Source organism: Helicoverpa armigera, chromosome 27 (assembly GCF_030705265.1).
Source record: "Helicoverpa armigera isolate CAAS_96S chromosome 27, ASM3070526v1, whole genome shotgun sequence".
Classification (NCBI taxonomy): Eukaryota; Metazoa; Arthropoda; class Insecta; order Lepidoptera; family Noctuidae; genus Helicoverpa; species Helicoverpa armigera.
The window spans coordinates 598,752-619,344 of NC_087146.1; the positions used below are offsets into that span (position 1 = coordinate 598,752).

Sequence of the window (20,593 nt, forward strand, 5' to 3'; positions counted from 1 at the left end):
TCTATATTCATTTGTACATAATCAATTAATCCCTAATGGGTCCGTGATGAAAAATAAGTATAAGGATAAGCAATTAGCCTTATAGAACAGGAGCAAATTATAGCAAATGTTCTTTTAAAACATCTGCCTAATCGCAAACCAACGGATAAATAGATTTTAGAAATCCGGATAGATAGGTTTTGGAAAATATAGAAACTTGGGTTTTTGCCCTGAAGCTATTAATGACTGCCACTGGCATTAAGCTGTCAGAAATCTTATAATATTCTAAGATCTGTTTATATTTGTATTAGATACTTACTTCATATCAGGCCTTCTAAACTCAATGACGCTTCTTCTAACATTGCCCTCATCTTTGTCCTTATCACCACCGTAAGCTATCCGGTGCCATTCATCATTCAACTTATTTGTTTCATACTGTATTATAGAAAGTAGCAAATTCCTATACCCAGCCGCATCTTTATTCGGATCATTCAATATATCACTGCTAATTTGATTATCGTATTCATTAATTATAACAATAGTAGGACTCGGACGTGTGGTCACCTGAGAAGGTTCTTTTAAGTCAGCAGTATCAGTCCCTGTGCTCAATTTATCTCTTATACTTGGCATCATTGTCTGAGCTTCAGCAGTCGAGCTCGTAGGCTCTGGTATCTCGATGCTCGACTTCGCAACGGCATCGAAAAACCTCAGCGTCGCAGTTTTGAGTTTGTGGAAAAAGCCTGATGATTGTGTAGTCGTCGTTACCACATCTTCGTCGTCTTGGTATATCGGTCTATTAGGATCGTCAGACTCTGCTTGCGGTTTTGGTGATGATTTTGTCACTTTCGGTGGCTTCTTCGGTGACTTTGTCGACACTGGCTTTGTAGTGATTATTGGTTTCAAAGATTCCTTAAGTTCACCGCCTTTTGATACTATTCTTGCTGTCGTAGGTGCTGTGGAAATTTCAGTGTGGGCTATAGCGGAGTCACTGAGGTCTTTGGCATTGCTGGCTGTCGTTGGGTCATTTTCATTTCCTAGTGACGAGTCTATGGTGCCGCTTGACCACGTGTCGAAGGCGTTCGTCAATGATACGTCAACGAGGGCTGACGTGGGAGCAGTCGTTGTCGCCTCAGTGGGGGTTTCACTCATCTCAGATTCAGCCTTTTCAGTGCTTGTTATATTTCGAATAGTACTCAGAGAAGTACGAGGATTTGGGTCCTCCGTTGTACCACGTATTATTATGTTGTCACAAGAATCCTCAGGTTCTTTTGGCTTTAATTTCTTCTTTGGGAATTTGGGAGCTGGTGTGGTGGTGGTAGTACCATTCTTATCAGGTGCCTTATCCTTGCATTTGAGTTTCTTGACCGGCTTTGGAGTTTTGGGTCTTGGTTTGGATTCCGCCTCATCCAGTATACTGCTCTCATCGTTGTTTGTTGTGGGACGGTTCAGAAACATTGTAGATCTGTTCGAGTGTTGGTTCATCGCTTCAATGTCTTGTAAACTTCCAAATAATTGCAGTAACTGGTTAATGTTATGAGTAAGGTAGTCTGTTGTGGATTCAGTATCTCGATAATATTTTCTCTTTGGAGAAGTTTTAATAGTCATATAAATGGAGTTTGGAGTCGCACCCTTCTTTTTTCCATCTTTATCTCTTTCTTTTTCCCTTTCTCCTTTAGTTAATGGTTCAGTTATCTTTTGGACCATCGACGTCCCATCTTGTGCTTTTTGAACGACTGCTATTTCAATATTCGGCTTGTTTTTACGAGATTCTCTTACAATGCGAGGCTCATTGGTGCTAATTTTTAGATAGTTGAGCCAAAATGAACCACCGCCGTCTGATATCAAAGGTGGGACGAAGTTATACGACTCAGCGTCTATTTCACGTTTAAAATTAATCTTTTGCCTCCGCCCATAGCTTGAGGTGCAATAAGTAAAGAGTTTTTTCTTGTTTTTGCGTGGAAAGAGCTTTTTAAATCCTTTACGCTTTTTTAATTTCGGTTCTGTGACTTCATAATCGAATAAGTTTGGTTCGGTAACCATGTGCGAACTCTCTAGATGGGTCGCTAATGCTGCCGTGGTGCGGTAAAAGTCCTCCGTTGACGGAGAAGAAGAAACTTCTGGATTACAAATGATATTAACATTTATATTATCTAGCGAATAGACGTTTTTTATCATCTTCTTCTTTGTTGAGTTAGAAGTGGCGCGTTTATCGAATGTTTTTTGTGAAAGACAGTTGTTGAGAGCGTTCACGAATCTCTCTCCTTCAGCTAGCAACTTCTCGTTGAAGCAAGTCTTAAGAGATATCGTTCTGTTCAAATCTTCCGCGATGTTAGTTAGATCGGTAACGAGATGGGAGAACACATCCTTTTTAGGCACTTTCGATGATTTTACTATCTGTCTCTTATCTATGTAAGTCGTAAAAGTCTTGCAAGTTCTGCCTTGGCATTTTCCTTTAACTCGTTTGTAATAATCTCCTAAGCTCTTGTCTATTCTGCTAACGGATTCCCTCAATTTCTGTCCACCCAAAGGATTCATCCAAAAGAATGTTTGTATTTCTGTACAATGGTCTCTCATGTAGCGTCCTAAGTTATCGAATTCAAATATTAGTTCTTCTATGACTGCATCGCTGGCTGCACAAGCTCTACACATAGCTTTGTTAGACCTACATTTACAATTGCAAACTCTGTCGTGTCCAAAGTATTTCTTGACAGCTTCCCAGTCGATATGTCTTTTGATCGTGTATCTTTCAGAAGATCTCTTCCCGCTTTCCCTCCCTTCCTCGCCACCCCTAATCTTATGTATCTTCCGAACCGACCTTCCTTTTCTTGTTTTATTATTCACCTCTTTGTTAACCCTCGTCATGTTCTCATACATTTCTATCAAGTGTTTGTTTACAGCGGCTATGAATTCCTTGCTCAGCGTCACTTTAGCAAGACTCTTTATGCTTGTGGTTTCATCCCTTGTTTCTGTTGGTTTGGTCGAGTCTGGCATTGAAGTTGTACTGGCTACCGAAACTTGCCTCGTTTTCATATTGTCTGCCTTAGTTTTCACTGGTCTTAGAGCATAACCGCTTTTTGGTTTATCAACGAGGAGGTACATTCCCGGTGATAATCCATCTTCCAGGCTAGCACTAGTAGTTGGACAAAGGCTTGCGTTAGAGTTAAGATTAGGGCAAATGGTAGTGCTAATTGTTGGATTATTGTTAGGGCTGGTGGTTGAGCTAGCGTTTGGGCTAAGGCCAGGGCTAGAGCTCGGGCTTAAACTAGAACTAGATTGTGTTGGTTTAATTGTCGTGGTCGGTGGAATAGTGCCTTCAAACGAATGGACTTGATACTCCAAATCAACTGGCGTTGACATTTTAGCTGAGAATACTTTCCTTACTCTGATAGGGTCAAGAGGTGATCGTTTCTTTCCATTTTGGAAATCGAAAGGTATAGCGATGTGGACCTGGATGGAATTCGTGGTGTCATTACGATTAATGACTGACTTCGTTGCATGATTTTGGACCATGTAATTGTTATTTTGGAAGACACTAGCTATATCTTTCTCTTCATAGCTGAGCGTGTTCTTCATGAGATCTACGATTACTTCGAGAGCGGCTACATCTTTGGCTGTAAAAGTGTTTTGATTTTGTAGGTCCCTCTTGATTTCGTAATGTTTTCCATAGTAGTCCGGGTCTTCAGTTATTGTAGTTCTTGGCGGCTTTTTTTGAGCTCCTAGTTCGTAGTATGACTGCGAAATAATAATATCATCAATAATGGTATCATGAGTTTTTTTAAACCATCGTGTGCTTTATTTAACACTGCTTATTTTTTCCCTAACATCATTAACTTACAAATAAAATTGGGGACAGGGCCGGAGGAAGAAGATCATTAACTTACAATTTACCTTGATGAAGCTGGGTGCTACAGTTTACACGAAGTGGGTACTTTTGACATAACCAATAAACTTTAGATTTTCTTCGGTCAGGGATCGTATTTAGTAGGTGGAGAAAAAATATCTAACTAATTCATTTGACTGTTTAAACCACTATTTCCGCTTTGATATGATGGAGACTGGGACTTTCAAATGACCCCTCCCGCTGTGGGTTAGCAGAGCGGTGCGGGAGTGTCAGAGTCTTACTGACTAAAAACCTTCGTGTTCCGTCGTAGGCCTTTTATGTACTAGGGCCTTCGGAAAAGATTTATCAATTTCTTCCAGTTAACATTAAAACGTTTGTGTTACATAAGAAGGTTATTTAAACAAGCTTTAATAAAATATTAAATGATTTCTACGTTACCTGATCATTGTATGTGTTAGGTTCAACATAAAGGGCTTCAGCCGGCATCTCCTGAAAAATTTGCTTCCCTTTATGATTGATGCCGGGGCTTTGACATCGATGTTTCAGCGTTGTCATCTCCTGTTTCTCCTGTGCCTCCACGTTCTCTTCTTCTGCCTCTTCCTCTTTCCCCTTCTCATTCTCATAATCCTCAATGACAGCTTCTACATCGTCGTGGACAACCGGCTTCTTCTTATGATGATGCTTTCGATGTTTTTTCTTCGATTTCGTCGTTTTAGGCTTGGACTTCTTGACCTATCAACAATGATCGGAATTAGTGAGCTGGTCTTTTAGTAATGGAATTGACAAGTTGATAATCTCTTTTTGTAAAATGTCGTACGAATACAATAAAAGCGCTCACCTAATTCCGATCATTGGCCTTTAAAGAGATGGGGTCACCTGTATCATTGGAGGTCGCCTTGAATTCTGCTGGCTGCTTTTGGCTTCTCCTGACTTCCACTAACTTGTAACGACTTCTACTGACTACTGCACTCACCTTACTTTATCAACAGTATTTCTTGTTGTCCTTCCTCTTCTTCTTCTTAACGTTTATCCCGTCTTGTGACGGGGTCCGCTTTCCGTATCTTCTTCTTCCACTTCGCTCTATCCAGGACATCTTCCTCCATTTTTCCTCTACTTGTTGTCCTTCCTCTATTTTCCTAAATTCTACGTAAGATATGTAATATTAACTTACATTTTCTGTTGGATCTGGCCCGTAAGTTATTCGAAATCCTTCAGGTTTCAGGTCTTCCCTGATTGGTACACTGGGAGTGTCATCATCATCGTCTTCGTCGCTCTCTGGTTTAGTTCGACTAGTTATCGCAGATGTTGTAGAGTCTGTAATTTTAATTAATATCTTTATATTATCGCTAATACCTCGTTGGTCTAGCTGTCGCAAGTGCGGCTGCTGAGCACGGGGTCTCGGGTTCGATTCCCGAGTCGGGCCGAAATCGCTTTGTGGGTTTTAGAAGACTTTCACAAAGCAGCCCGGAGCCTGGAATTTGGTGATTGATACACCCGTGCATCGGAGAGCACGTAAATGTCGGTCCTGCGCCTGATCTCTCTCCGGTCGTGTCGGATTGCCGTCCCATCGGGCTATGAGAGTGAAGGAATAGGGAGTGCACCTGTGTCTGCGCAAATGCTTGTGCACTATAATATGTCCTGCGCAATTGGCTGATCTCCTTAAATGAGAACAGCCGCCATAGCCGATAATCGGCTGGGAGGACATCATCATCATCATTATCGCTAATTTTAAGTTTTCATTGCAAGGATTGTACATACTGATTGCAAGTATTTGCCTACTCTGATTTAAATAATATTCAAATGTTTAGCTAAGTTATTTTAAAGTTTTATATTATGTTGTTAACCTGTATGTACTCTGGAGGTTCCGAAGCTACTTAACCAATTTGGAAAAATATTTCTTTGTCGGGAAGCTACATTATCCCAGAGTAACATAGACTATATTTTATCCAGATACGGGCAGTATTTCGCACGGTAATGGATAGAGTGAGGAATGAGTATATAAGAGGAAGTTTGAAAGTGGCACCGGTAACCGAAATGCTATGTGGAAACCGGCTGTCATGGTGCTGACATATGATGCATAGTCAAGGTGATGAACATACATAGATGTCGACCAATATAGAGAAAGGGGCCGTCCAAAGAAACGATGGTTGGATTGTGTGAAAGTCGACTTGTCTAGAAAGAATGTTACTTGTGAAATGACGGCAGACATAAGAGTATGGAAGAAAACAATTAAAAAATTGGGATAAAGCACGTGGTTGGTGATCTTAAACATACTCAATAGATTTGCGAAGTTCGCATGCAGTTTTTTGTTTGACCAAGCAGTGTGTTTCTATGTAGCGTATATATATGTATGTATGTAGTTAAAATATTGTTATGTACAATAAAGAATAGTAATTATGTAGTGTAGGTACTTACGCGTACAATTGCAAGTACGTTTCGATGTGGGCGGAGTGATCGCCGCGCGTTTCGTCGAGTTCACTGACGACCGCCTGACCGTTGTCAAATTCTTCATCAAGCTCTTAAATCTGTCCTGTATCACTGAAAATTTCAATGTTTGGCTATTATTTTAGTATTCGTATGTTCCTTTTTTTATTTATTATGGACTTATATACATTTATACTCTAATTTGGTATTTATTGCATAAGAATGCCAATTTTTTTTAACGCTATGAACTGTTACAGCCTTTTTATCGTCCCACTGCTGGGCACAGGCCTCCTCTCACATGGAGAAGGATTAAGCATTAACTACCTAGAGTATATTTAAAAAAATATTTCCCTGTTAAATAGTAAATTTATCAAAGATATTAAAAGCTTTTTTACGAAAACGTGGATAAAAGCATTGATAAGAAGAGTGTCTTTGTTCGAATGCGCCAATTTCTGGAATAATTGGACCGGATTTGAAAAAATCTTTCAGTATTCGCTACAAGCTATTAGCTACTTCTCAGAGTCCGTTCAGATAGACCGGGTCGGAGAGCATCGGCGCGCATTTTCTTTTCACACAGACGAGCTGATCGGCTGCGCGAGCATTAAAGAGCATGCAAACGGAGCCAAACGTCAAGAAAAAATACACGATCGGAGCCGGTCGGCTCCTCTTATTATTTCACACCGAGCGCATTCGAGCATTCTCAATGACAAAAGCAGTGCGCATGCAAAAATAAACTTACTTACTTCAAATACTAAGTACTCAATTTTCAATGTGTTAAGAATTTGCTCTGCTCTCCGACCCCGTCTATCTGAACGGACCCTCATCGAGTAATTCAAACGTGACGCGGATGAAACCGCTGGTGGAAGCTAGTAGGATGATATAAACAGACTCACAAGCAGAGATCTTGAACAATCTCCTATGTCTCTCACATTCTTTGTCTTTGTCTTTCTCCTTGTCTTTCTGCTTGTCTTCCTCTCTCTCGGGAGCGGCAGAAGTAGTTCGCCTCATATGCTTTAAGTCGTAGACGAGTGAACCCGGCTGGGGGGTCGGCTCTGCTATTGAAGAAGGCGACGATGTCGTACTAGCTGTGACAAGTTAAGGAGGGGTAAATGTAATTTTATTTATTTATTTAATCTTTAACATAAAGGCAGCAATGGCCCATAGATATACACCTACCTTAAATAATACAAAACTTGTCTATACTTCTATACTAATATTATAAAGAGGGAAACTTTGTTTGTTTGGTTGTAATGGATAAACTCAAAAACTACTGGACCGATTTTAAATATTCTTTCACTATTAGAAAGCTATATTATCTGCGAGTAACATAGGCTATATTTTATCCTGGTGCGGGCAGTAGCTCCCACAGGACGCGGGTGAAACCGCGGGAATACGGCTAGTACGTTATATAATACAACATTTGCTAGTAAATAAAACATAAATCTGTGTTATGTTAATTCTGATGGGTCTCTGATTAAAGTATATTGGCATTTAGAGGCGAATATTCATTATGGTAGCTGTTCTTCGCAAGGGGAGCAACCAGTTGCAGGACATATAATAGTGCATAAGCATTTGCTCAAACACAGGTGGACTCTCTATTCCTTCACTTTCATAGTCCGATGGGACGACAATTCGACACGACCGGAGAGAGATCAGGCGCAGGAACGACATTAACGTGCTCTCCGATGCACGGGTGTATCAATCACCAACTTCCAGACTCTAAGCTGTTTTTGTGAGCTTCTTAAAACCCACGATTTACACCCAGAGTTAGCCTATTTTAAGGTTGATTATTGAACAGTAGTAGTAAGGAAAAAACATGGATAGGTTTTGTTAAGCCTTAAGAGGATCTGTGACCTTACCCGAAATTTCCGTAGTTTCTATAGATCCAGCATGTCTTGTGACTCTGGTGGTGTCGACCGGAGTAGCGCCAGGACTGTCCAGGTCCTCGCCAGGAGCTGATAACCCTCCTTCAGGCTTGGGCTTGCAGCCGCGCCATGTGAAGAGACGACGCTTGTGCGTTGAACCGTGGGAGTCTTCTGATGCTGAAACTACGGGAAATTTTGAAGTTGACTTTTGAAGTCGTGTAAATCATAGGGGTTTTGGAAATATAGGAGACTACCCAACTGCGCAGGATATGTTATTGTGCACAAGCATTTGCGAAGATTCAGGTGCACTCACTATTCCGCGAATTCGGCCCGACCCGGGAATTGAACAAGCGACTTCGTGCACAGCAGCCGTTTGCAGCAGCTAGACCAACGAGGCAGTTCTTAATCAGTTACACATTGATTTCGATGATTTTTTTAATGCTCGAGTTATGTACACTAGGTAGAATTAGTATTTAGGCTAAGGGTCCGTTCAAACAGACCGGCTCGGAGAGGAAAGCAAATTCCTAACACGTTGAAAATCGGCTTAGTATTTGAAGTAAGGTTTATTTTTGTATGTGCACTGCTTTCGTCATTAAGAATTCTCGAAGGCGCTCGGTGTGAAATTATAAGGGGAGCCGACCGGCTCCGATCTTTTTCTCGGTCTTGCAGACGTTTAGCTCCGATTGCATCTCACGCAGCCGATCAGAGCCAATCGGAGCCGGTTTTGGGACTGTGTTAAAAGAAAAATGCGAGCCGAAGCTCACCGAGCCGGTCTGTCTGAACGGACTCTAAAAGTTTGTGGTAGAACAAACACTCACCGGATCTCGCATGTCTGTACCTCTTCGCAGTTCTATCGATCTTCCTTATCATCTCCATTTTTGTTTCGCCTTTTCTAAAAACTTTACATGAGTTACTTATAAGTGATATCAGAACTATTCAGAACACATTTACAATTAACGGACACACAAGTTATTTCTGGGGGTAACTGTTTGAGGGTAAGTAATACCCAGGGTAATCAGGTAACCAGGTAAGCCAATCTTACTAAGGGGTATTGGGTGGCCCGGGTGACTGGGTTGAGAAGGTCAGATAGGCAGTCGCTTCATGTGGCATTCTGGTACCCAGCTGCATGCGGTCATGGTTGGGAAAAGGCTTGGCAGATGTCGATAATGATGACTTTAGTTAGGTAAACTTTTCTGTAGCATAAAATAATTGCTTGCTATCAAATGAACCAGGATTTTACCTAAAAATGTCAATTAATATGATTATAAATGTACAACGAACTCACTAGTAGGGTTTCTGATGACTTTCATCTTCACCAACAAATCTGGAGGGTTTTTTCTATGATCTATAGACTGTTTCGGCCGTGCTGGCAAAGAAATAAGGTTCATTATTGATTGCACATCTTTTTACATTATCTATACTAAACATTTGGAAATCCTCTGAGATAAGAATAAGAATATTCTAACACATGTCTTGAATAGTAATGAATTCAAAATCAAAATCTTAGGTAACATTACAAAAGTCACTGATTCACCGTCAGTTGCACAAAGCTCCATTAAAGTTAAAGCTTCTTTAAATCTATTGCTGACTCTTTCTTTGTCAACAAGATAAGTGTCAGCAATAGATTAAAATGAAGCTTTAGTTTTAATGGAGCTTTGTGCAACTGTCGGTTGGATAGAAAAAATATATTCTTAACTTACATTGTTCAATTCCACCCTTCATAGTTTTTTTGCTATTGTCGTCGTAGAAGATATCGTACTTATAGTGGTGGCTGCTTATATGAACTCGTTTGGGTACATTGAAGTTTTTTGGATGATGTGGGATCTTTCCTAAAATGTTTGGGTAAATCTGTGGCATCTTATCAAAAGGGTATCGAAGCTTGTGTTGTGCAGCGCTAGGCATATCATTGAGAGAATGATCAATGTACTCAGTACTTTTAGAGCAATCTCTAGCAGTGAACTCTGTGGTCGTACTACTCGTTTGTTCTTTAAATATATCTTTGTACAGAAGTTCGTTATGCATCTCCTCTTTCGGTATAAAGTCTTTAATTCCGTAAGTTAGCTCCTTAAGTGGGATTTCACTGCTAACTTCTGTCCGTTCTGGATATTCTACGGCCACATCTTCCTCTTTCTTAGATGCAATTGCAAAATTCTCGTACATTTGAGCAGGCGTTATTTTGTCGATATCATCAAAGTTTATTATTGTGATTTCAACTTCTTTGCTGTGTGGGTCTACTGTAAACATGTCTGTTGTCGGTTTTTCTATTGCATCCGGAGCCTTTTTCTCGAACAATCGCCCTCTCATCTTCTTTTTAATAATATTATAGTAGTTGAATTCTGGTGTTGTCGTTGCGAAGCGCACAAACTTATTTAGCTGACTATACCTCTTGCATCTATCAAAATCGTCGAAGTAAGGGTTTTTAGCCTTTTTACGTGTCGTTGGGAACTTTTGGGGTGAAACCGACATTGGTTTCACCATGAGTTTGTCAGTGAATTTCATGGATTTATCTATTGTCTTCGTATCATGTATTTTTGCAAGTTTTGCAAGTTTCTGAGTCAGTTGAACTCTTTTCGTTGATAATGTGGTATTCGCTTTGGTGGTATGAACAGGGATCGCTTCTTGTTCGAAGTGCCTTGAATGTGTTGAGGTCCATTTTTCTAAGATCCTCGGTAGTTCTATCATGGGGGAAGTGACAGACTCGACGTCCATCTTATTTTCTTTGAGGAAGTTGTTGAAGTCTTGCGACTTCATCGGCAGAGGAGTCGTGTAGTACTGCAGAGGAGGTTTGTTCGTCTTTAGTATTGAATGCTGAAATACATATAAAGTTACATTCAATTTAGATTTGTTCCCCTACTGTATGGACGGACGATCTCACCAAGGTTGCCGGCAAGTGGATGCGGGATGTTGAATATCGAGCGAAGTGGCGAACCTTGGGGGAGGCAGCAGTCCAGCTCTGGACGTCTTTCGGCTGACACATCAATGACAACGATTATTTTGTAATTAAGAGAACAAAGATCTTACAAACTAGTCTCATTATGGTCTAATTAGATTACAAATTGCCATTTTTTATGCCATAGGTATATTTACCAGTTCAAGCAAATTATACACTACCATTATTTAGAGCATTTAAAAATAAGTAGGTACTTGGATATTATTTCTATACTGTAACCTTGTCTTAACTTTGTTTATCATCATCCAATCACCATAAGACGAGGGGTTATTTAAAAATAATTTCATTCATCATCATTTTAATTTAATTATCATATTTCAGAGGACACGATAATCTGTAGGTCTCTCAGCTGTCTTTTGAACATCTTGGGCAGATGCCAGTAAGTCCTACAATCAGTCTTACCAAGGAGTATTGGGTTCGGGTAACTGGGTTGAGGAGGCCAGACAGGCAGTCGCTCCTTGTAAAACACTGGTACTTATCTGCATACAGTTAGACTGGGAGCCGACCCCAACATAGTTGGGAAAAGACTAGGTAGATGATGATGATTTTCTAATTAATAAAACTTACAGGCTTTTCCGTGTCGATTTTCTGAGAGTTTCTGGCTGCAAACAGAAAAGGTAACAGTTATGAAAAAAAATTTTAAGAAGTTATATATTAAGATTACTTAATTTTATTGCCAACTAGCTTCCATCCACGGTTTCACCAGCATCCCAATCCCGAATCCGGATAAAATATAGCCCTTGTCCTTTCTCAATCTCTAGAGTATATTTGAACCAAAGGACAATGCTCAAAAAAAACCCAAGCCCGGCGCAAACGAAAAGTAACTCAAATTATAGGTAATATACATTTTCATATGTTGACTATTGTCGCGCGCGGCCGACGACTGTCGTAAGCCGCGCGCGGCTGTCGTAGCCGCTATCCACGGAATTCTACCTTAAAAGTAGGTAGAATAGTGAAACATGTCATTATGTACCTACACTCTTAAACCACAACTGTATCTGTTTGCTGTTCTTTTTACTAATACATTATGACATATTATCTCTAAAATCTTGAGTAGCAATGTACCGCAAATGTTAACATTTGAATAGCAATTTCACACATATAGCCACTGATTTCGATAATGCCCCCTATGTAATATTTAATTACTTATTATTACCTATATTTTGAGTTACATTTCTTTTGCGCCGGGCCTGGGTTTTTTTCTTATACTTCATGAGCATTGTCCTTTCACTGGAATCGGTTCTACAGTTTTGGCGACAGATAGAGGTACATTCTCATTTATAACATTATCTAGTACTTACACTGCTTCTTAATTGCCATTCCCTCAGTGATGCTGTCGGCCTCATCATCGTACGCGAAGAGTGTGGTGTCCACGATGATAGCTGGCTCTTCCTTCTCAAAGTATGGTTTTGAGCGACGGTTGCCACCTAAAATGAGAGTAGCATTAATATTTTACACTATTTTATTTGTTTCTCTATCAAATCCCTACTTTCGTTTTGCCGTTACATGATCCAACTCTCGGTTAAGCTCGAGTTTCCAAAATATATATCTTTGCAAAAGTGTATTTGCAATGAGGTATAAAGATATATAAAATTAATAAGCTAAATAAATAAATAAGGTGATGGACTTAATACTAGATATTTAGTATAAAAGATCTTCTTATTTGAAGATGAAACTGATTTAGAGGTTTTTCAAAGTGACGGTCAAAACTGAAAGCATCTAGCAAGGATGCACATACGGACAGGGTTTGACTGGCGGTATTGTGATTTTGGTAGAAGGAAATACTTACGGTAAGTTTCACCATTTGACTATTAACGATAATAGAAACATTGTTAGTTGACAAATCGCTGGTTTGACCAATGTGCGGTAAGTACACGGCTGGTTCAAGGTTGGTTATCGTTATAGGTAAATGTTGCAACTGGGTCTTAGATGGGTAAAATTGTATGTAAAATAGCCGTCCTAAGAGCAACCTCTTAAACTAATCAAACACCTAGTCATGATATTAATAAATAACTTTATAAATTTCTTACCAAGCTTTTTCATAGATGCTTTGTATTTATTATTATTATAGACATCCACTTTATTCAGGTTATTAAGAAGATGATTAGAGTTTAGTTGCCCAGAGGACTTCGGTTGATTATATTGATAATATTTAGCCTCTCCTTGGATCACGTAGTTTTTACCTGTCATCAAAGTATTATCATTCATGGCCACGCTTCTAGCAATCCCTTGTTTACCAAAATCAGGTAAACTTCGTATATTATTTCTTGGTTCTTTAGACATTAAATTAATTGAAATATTCGTACCGATATTCTTATTGTTAGGATTATTTGCATCTAGTGGTTCATTGCCCAAGAACTCTGATAAATCATTGAGTTCTTTCAATAGATTGTTCATGTTAGGAGTCGTGTACATATCGTGACTATCAGGCTGTATATTATTCAGTATATTCTTCCAAAGCGGACTGGGAACTTTATCCATATTGAGTATATCGTTATGCCACATAAGCAAATCATTGAAATAATCAGTGTATCTCCACTTTTCGTTGAAATGATATTTTTGCATACCAGCTGGGGTAACTTTTCTATTATTTTGTGGTTTTCTTCTATCAGCAGGGGCGTTCCTGCTATTCAATGGATGTACATGTTCTCTGAATCCTGTTTCATCATGGAAACTCGCATAGTCATTGGCTACGTTGACTATAGGTTCGGCATTAGCGTGTCGTGTTTTGAAATGTCGTTTTGAAATTGGGAATTTGGCAATCCTCGTCAGTTTGCTCTTGATAGTCAGTTCCTCAAAGGGTTGTTTCACGTGGTACTGATTCTTCTTGAAATTCAACGTTCCTCTCTTGTAGCATGGCGTGGGAACTTTTTGGTATGGTTTCATAGTTTTCAGTAATTTCGACTGTATTCTGTTGAGGATGAAATTCATGTCGTCTAGAGTCATTAAGGTCGTGGTATCGTCGGGTTTTCGCTTCGTGGTCGTGCGGAATGACGTGGGGCGTCCTTTCTTCAACGTTTTCACATTGACTGTCATGACGTTGCTGGGAGGGCACTTGTGTCTCGTAATAGTTTTGTAGGGAGTTGAAGTGGTGTAAGCCGGTTTTCTGAATACAGTAGTGGTGGGGGTTAAAGTTGTGGTAGTAGTGGCTTCGGTATTAAAAGATGTTGTTTCTTTGCCTGTTGAACGAAAATGTTATGTCATTCTTGGGAGTTTTAAAATTCTAAATGCTTTTTTCTATAGGTCTGATTTGAGGGTTTTACATGACGCAATTTTTTTAATTATTTTGGTATTGGGCAATCAAAATGCGAAATTAAAGGATGGGTGACAAGAATGAAGGTATGAATATACAGTCACCAGGATCTATAAGAGTAGGAGGAAGTAACTCTAAAGCCCTGTATTCATGGTAAACATTTGAACATGCAACAGCAACAGTTGAGCATCATTGTTGAAGACCAGATTGTTGCGTCGAGCAAGAACTTTTCAACTGGCATTATCAACTCTGTAACAGTCATTGTTATTGGCAATTCAGCACAGGTTCAATTATGTTTATAAGTACTAAAGTTTACCATAAATATAGGGCACCATGAAGCTACGAACGGTCTGGTCAATAGGAGACGTTTCCCCAAGGTATTTTGCAACTACTTCTAAATGTTGTTCGTTCAAAGATTTTGAGTATAATTTTACCTTTTTGGAAGCCGCTCAATCCTGTGAACGGAATGCCTCCTGCCAGCCAGACCGGTCGGACGCCTACCGAATGATAATTAAAAACTGAGAAAATTTTACCAAAAATGTCTGCGCTTTAATTGGGACTAACCTACTTTTTGAAAGCTGAATAAAAAGATAAAAGTCATTTATTCAAAGTAGGCTGAAAATCAGCACTTTTTGAAGGTCAAATTTATAAAGGACAGCCTCCAAAACGCCCGCCCTTCACCACTTCCTATGCGTTTTTACTGGGAGGAAGAAGTGGTGGAACAAACTCCCCAGCGACACAATTCTTGTTGCAAATAATGAATAAACAATGCAGGTCCGACGTTTCTTAAAGCAATAAAACTTATGCAAGAGCATACCTAAATATATATAGGTGTATAAGTGGTAATAACACAAAAATGAATGGTCTATCAAACTCACCGAGTATAGATTGACCGAGTTGCCCCGCAGACGTCGGCACATGATAATTGTACAGCAGATTCCTATCATTTTCGTCTAAACGATACATATACGAAGAAACATGGGTCGTTTTCTTAGTCTTAGAAGTCATCGCATCGTAGATAACATCACTGATATTCGGTATCTGTCTCTGCATCTCATCAATGGTCATTGGCTTATCATACTTCACTGGCTTAAACGTATCTATGTGAGAAGTCATCATATCATAATCTGGCATTAGAGTTGGCAAGCGGAAACCACCTGACTTTTCCTCTTTCTCATCTGCCTTAACTTTAAATATATCTTTGAGCTTTTTAATAGGATTGAACCTCGTTTTTCTGGTGTACATTATATTCGTGTCGTAATAAGATCGTTTCACATGTTTCTTCTTGTGTTTGAACCTTTTTAAAGAAAACTTTTTTAGAAAGTTTTTGAATCTACTCCTTCGGGTGTCGTCTCGAAGTTTCACGACGGCCGTTTGTCTTGGAACTAGATCTATATCTACGTAGCCATATTTATTTGTTTCTCTGCGACTTGTTCTCACTGGAGGTTGAAGACTGGGTGGTTCAGCAAACACTTCCGTGGCAACTGTAGACACTTTATCTTCTAAAGGTTTGGTAATATAATCGTCTATTAAAGTGACATCAAGGTCATCCTTTGTGACCGTTCTTTTCATTCTTTCTTCAGTGTTCTCGTTGAATATATCGTAGAATACTGTAGTTGGTGCCTTCCTTGGTGCTTGTCGACGTTTCCCTCCGAACAGTTTTCCTATGAAGCTGTGTGGTAGGTTTTTAGGTATATCTTCAGTACCGATGATGGGTGGGGCTGACACCAGTGAATCTTTTTGCCCCTTTGTAGGTCCTAGAAGTAATAACCAAGAGTCTGTTTAGGAAATTGTAGCTGCCCTTCTCTGTTTTAATGGTTTTTTTTTGTTCAGATAGGATGGCTATCGTCATAATGTTACATGATAATAGTTTGGTTGCAGAGATATTGAAGTGTTTTCTCTAAATAAGTTCATAATGTTTCATTATATTAAGAATAAAATGAAAAAAGAGGTGAATCAAAGCGGAATAATAAATAAATCTACACTAATATTACATGAAAAAAGTATATGTTGGTTCGTTTACTCCGCGGAGCTATGGAAAATTGTATCAAATTCTATAAAAAAAAGGCTTAAAAATAAATAATAATAATTCAGAATAATAGACATACCTCGATAAAATGGACTGGCCGACTGTTTAGTCTTAATCGAGTCTAGAATCTTCGCTAGATCATCCAAACTCATCTCAGAGGTATCTTTGGCTCTAGGCGGTGGTTCAGTACCAAGCTTTATAAATAAATTACTTTTAGGAACAATCTTAGGCATGGGTTCCGTGACAAATGCCGTGGTTTCACCCGCCGCGGACTTTAGTTCAACAGTCTGAGATGTATGAAACTTCTTAGGAGGCCCATTGTCGATAAACAGGTAAAAGTGCTTCCGAAACCAAGAATCGTCACTCTTCGTCGTAATCTCTTGGTAATCTATATCTGTATCATCGAAAAACCTCTTCATTCTATTATTAGAAGGCAGTGGAGGGATCTTATTAAGTATATATTTGCCAATATCATCAACACTGTGGTGTCTATGTGCTTGATATTTGACGAGAGCAGAAAAATTCTGATTGTTCTGCTCCTTTTGGAACTTCAAGTAATGTCTGTAGCCGTTCACGAAGTCGTTGTACGATATCTTGTTGCTTAAACCTTCGAAACTGGTGTCTCCAAGGTTTTGGTTGTCCGTGGTTGGTGGAGCACTTACTTTGAAAGGCGGTTCTGATGGTTCCGTTGGTTGCAGGTTGCCCATATTACTAGTAGGGTTGTCGATGTTCACATCCATAGGTCCTGCAGAAGACTGCGCCGTCGAGTTCACGTTCGCTGAAGGTTCAATGTAATCATAATCAGGCATATTATCATCATATAACTTCGCAATTTCTTCTTTAAGTTTCACGTCTGTTAAAGTCTCAGGGTTTCTTTTCGATAACCTGTAATGTTCTCTCCTTTTTTTCAAATTCAGTGGTGTTTCGGACGTTGCAAGTAGTTTCCTTACATTGTTTTCGTGAGTTTTTGCTAGCATTTCCTCATATAGCGTCAACATCATGTAGTCGTCATATGTTGGGGTAGGGTTCGTTGGTTCTGCTGTATAAAGGTCGTTGGTCACTTTTATTTCTTTATTATCTCCTCTATTGTGTCTTGGTCCTGTAGTTTCTACTTCTTTGTATTTCGGTTTGTCCGAACTGTTGTTTTTACAATGGCATGGCTTCGTCGTTGTAGTTGTAGTCGTAGTCTTCGTCGTCGTCGTAGGTTTAGTTGTAACACTAGTTGTAGTCGTGTTAGGCGAACAAGTCCTGCTACTTATTTTACAAAGCCCTTCCTTTATAGTAGACTTGGCTCTATGTACTTCTTTACGAAAGTCAGCCGATACTTTATGCTTCACTTTGTTGTAAATGTTCTTGAGCTCTCTCTGTAGCATATCCTCAACGTTGTGAGCGATGGTCATCGTGTCCTCTTTGATCGACCGTGCGGCCATGTAATGTGACTCTGTATTTGTAACTGGTTTTGACCTATTAAGGTAGACCTCGCTCGTTAAAGGAGTTCCAGTAGTCCCGACTGTTCTTTTCTCATTTGCATTAAGAATCTCATTTATTGATACAAAAGTGTTCAAGTAATACCCTGGTACGGTCATCGCAATATGTGTAAGGAGGGGATCGGCTTCAAAAGTAGCCTCGGTGACTGTGTTTGTTATTATATCGGTTACTAATGGATTCTGCTCTGAAACCATCTGTATTGCCTTTGATTTTATATCATTTAGTAAATGCTCTATTTGCGCTGTGCCTGGAAAGTCAGCTTCAGTCGGTTGCGCGGTAGAAGAAGGATTAAACAAATGACTCGTATCAAATCTATCGTTGTCAAATTTTCTCGTCTTCTCAGTAGTTGAACCGAATTTCTCGAGTCCGTATATTTGTTTGAGACGACCAATCTGAGTAGTCATGCTATCTATCATTCCTGTTAGATTATCCTGTTTAACATTTACTCTTTCAGTGATTTTATCTATCATTTTTTTTTCTGATTTCTCTTTCTCTCTTATGGCTGCTGGTGATGTTGGTGATGCTGGTGCTGTTGCTGGTATAGGTTTGAGGGTTAATTTAGTAGATTTTTTAGTCTGATCATCTACCTCAGATGTGATTCCAATTTCGAGTTTGTAAGTGGTTGTGTGATCGTGGGCTCTTCTGGGCGTGAAGAGTACTCCGTAGGTTGCGCTAACATCTCTCTTAACAAACCTAGCTTTGGATTGTCCTCTATGTACTGGATTTGCATTTTTTCGTCTACTTTTGTTCCTTGGGCTGGGATTCCGAAATTCCTTGGTAGAGGGAGCTTTCGTTGCAATTTCCTTGTTTTTTGGTATTCTTCGTTTCCTCTGAGTTTCATCGAGTTTGTTCTTTTTTTCTTTACCTCTGATTTTTTTCCAGAAACTGCCGACTCTTCTCTTGGCTGACTTGTGATGTTTTCCATGTTCGGTTGTCGCTTTGGCTGTTGTTCTTTCTGACGATCTTTCAGGCTCCTCGTATAGTTTTGTTATCTTGAAGGATTCTGGTCTCACATATTCGTCCTTGTAGTCAGCCCTGTACTTGTGTAAGTTCCTATCTCGCCTCAGCTTGGGGTTCCTTGTGTGGTCTAAATCGGTAATGGAGTCAAATACGTCATCTACCTTTTCGTCGTTATCAATACTTTTAGATATAGTATGGCTGTCGATAAGCACCATCAGATATAATAAACTGAAACAAATACTGTACTTATATTAAACTGAATATTATTATAATTGGTTGAAACTGTTGAAAGCTCTCGCATAATTTATTTAGGGGAAAATATCTCTTTATCATTAAATGGAATTTGAAGTGCCTTAGTTTCTTAAAAATATAAGATGGCCAAAAGTGTTACATGGTCATTATGGTGAGTCAAAAACTGGTTTCATTTGATAAGTGGTATTTCTTCAGATATATTGACATAAACTACGAAAACAAACAGACAAACTGGTCTAATATTTGTGGGTCAAACAATACACTTCCTGCCACGATAGTAATGTTTTGAAGAATCTGTTCTAAAAGCTTAACTTTGAAATACGTAACATCCTAAACATTTATCTTCTCGTTGATATTTCTTTAGGCATGTCTATAGTTAGGAGCTTTGTTAAAATTGCCATTTCATAAGCAGCAAGTTCCAAAAAAAATGGAATTAAAAACTTGCAGCGACAATCATCTTTCAGCAACACTCTTACAAAATTATTTCGCATCAAATGTACAGCAGAATAAAACTACTAAAATCTTTTACATACTCATATCAAATATTGGCTTTAACTATCCAGATAATACTACTGCTAAACACATTGGCCTAGCCCTAGTAGGATCACATTTGATGTTATCACACTGTCATTTTCAAAGCGGTTCCTAAGACTTGTCAGTTTGACACCACACCACTGTTCACCTTTACTCAATTTCTAGCTAAATGCACCATCCTCCACAGCTGTCTAACTGCTCAAAACATACCTTCTAAGTCCAGCAAAGTTTCATCAAAATCTACCACAAAACAGTCTTAGAAAACTCAGTCTTTTTGGCGTTTTTCTTGGGCAATATTCACTGGGCAGCTGCCTCTAACGGCGAGACGACCGTCTAAGGCCGACTCGACGTCTGTCTAGCTAAGAAAATACCAAGTCACAACTTACCATAAAAAATTGATAAATAACATTGGCTACTAATTAAAAAATTCGCTCCTTGCATGATACCATGTAAATGTCGATGAACTAACAAATAAAACTTAATATAACAACCAAGTTCGCTGTGCGATTTGCTATTGTTTTTCTTTCTGTCATTCTCGCATGTCAGTTCTAAGTTTTACTTCTTTGAATGTCGGGTCTATGGTTGCTGGGTTAGAAAGGTAAAGAGGTTGTCAGGTTTTTCGAACTTTTGGACTTTTGGTTACACCTTGTTTGTGTAATGTGTGTTTATAAAGGCCTTTGGCCGTTCGAAGACATACAGAATGGTGATTACGAATATAAATATATTTCGAAATGATTGTTTTAGGATAAATTTAATGGCGTTCAAACTGATTATATTAAAGGCTATATAAAGAGCATATTATATAATGTGAAATAACTTTGCATTCTCTAAGTTAGCCAATATTTCCTCTCGCGTAAGCAGTAGGATTTTCTAAGCACATTTTGCATATATGTATGTAGATACATTATGACTTTTGACTTCTCGTAGGCAACTTGGAACAAGCAGAGCTCAAGTCTCATGTCTCAAGTAATGTTCTAAGGGGGAAAATACTTGGAACATACATTTGTTCGGATTACAG

General features: G+C 39.1%; 1 protein-coding gene across 11 annotated transcripts in view; it reads right to left on the reverse strand.

The window, feature by feature from the left end:
- The window catches only part of LOC110376175 (uncharacterized), a 30,018-nt gene extending 9,903 nt beyond the window's left edge, over positions 1 to 20,115 (reverse strand). For 7 of the 11 annotated variants that reach the window (XR_010277850.1, XR_010277848.1, XR_010277849.1 and 4 more), the window contains exons 1-17: positions 19,962 to 20,115; positions 16,421 to 19,017; positions 15,191 to 16,090; positions 14,747 to 14,809; positions 13,090 to 14,238; positions 12,361 to 12,486; positions 11,627 to 11,661; positions 10,985 to 11,077; positions 9,810 to 10,917; positions 9,395 to 9,475; positions 8,928 to 9,008; positions 8,104 to 8,292; positions 7,138 to 7,329; positions 6,236 to 6,358; positions 4,992 to 5,134; positions 4,259 to 4,552; positions 299 to 3,711 (exon numbers count right to left, since the gene is read on the reverse strand). Coding sequence is in view for 8 of the 11 variants with exons in the window: in XM_064042017.1 (XP_063898087.1) it covers positions 299 to 3,711; positions 4,259 to 4,552; positions 4,992 to 5,134; positions 6,236 to 6,358; positions 7,138 to 7,329; positions 8,104 to 8,292; positions 8,928 to 9,008; positions 9,395 to 9,475; positions 9,810 to 10,917; positions 10,985 to 11,077; positions 11,627 to 11,661; positions 12,361 to 12,486; positions 13,090 to 14,238; positions 14,747 to 14,809; positions 15,191 to 16,090; positions 16,421 to 19,017; positions 19,962 to 19,984 (10,610 nt within the window). In the remaining 3 variants the exon portion in view is untranslated. The remainder of the gene's footprint in view (positions 1 to 298; positions 3,712 to 4,258; positions 4,553 to 4,991; positions 5,135 to 6,235; positions 6,359 to 7,137; positions 7,330 to 8,103; positions 8,293 to 8,927; positions 9,009 to 9,394; positions 9,476 to 9,809; positions 10,918 to 10,984; positions 11,078 to 11,626; positions 11,662 to 12,360; positions 12,487 to 13,089; positions 14,239 to 14,746; positions 14,810 to 15,190; positions 16,091 to 16,420; positions 19,018 to 19,961) is intronic. The other 4 variants (XM_064042018.1, XM_064042019.1, XM_064042020.1 and 1 more) reach the window with 4 other exon arrangements.
- Between the last annotated feature and the right edge of the window lie 478 nt (positions 20,116 to 20,593).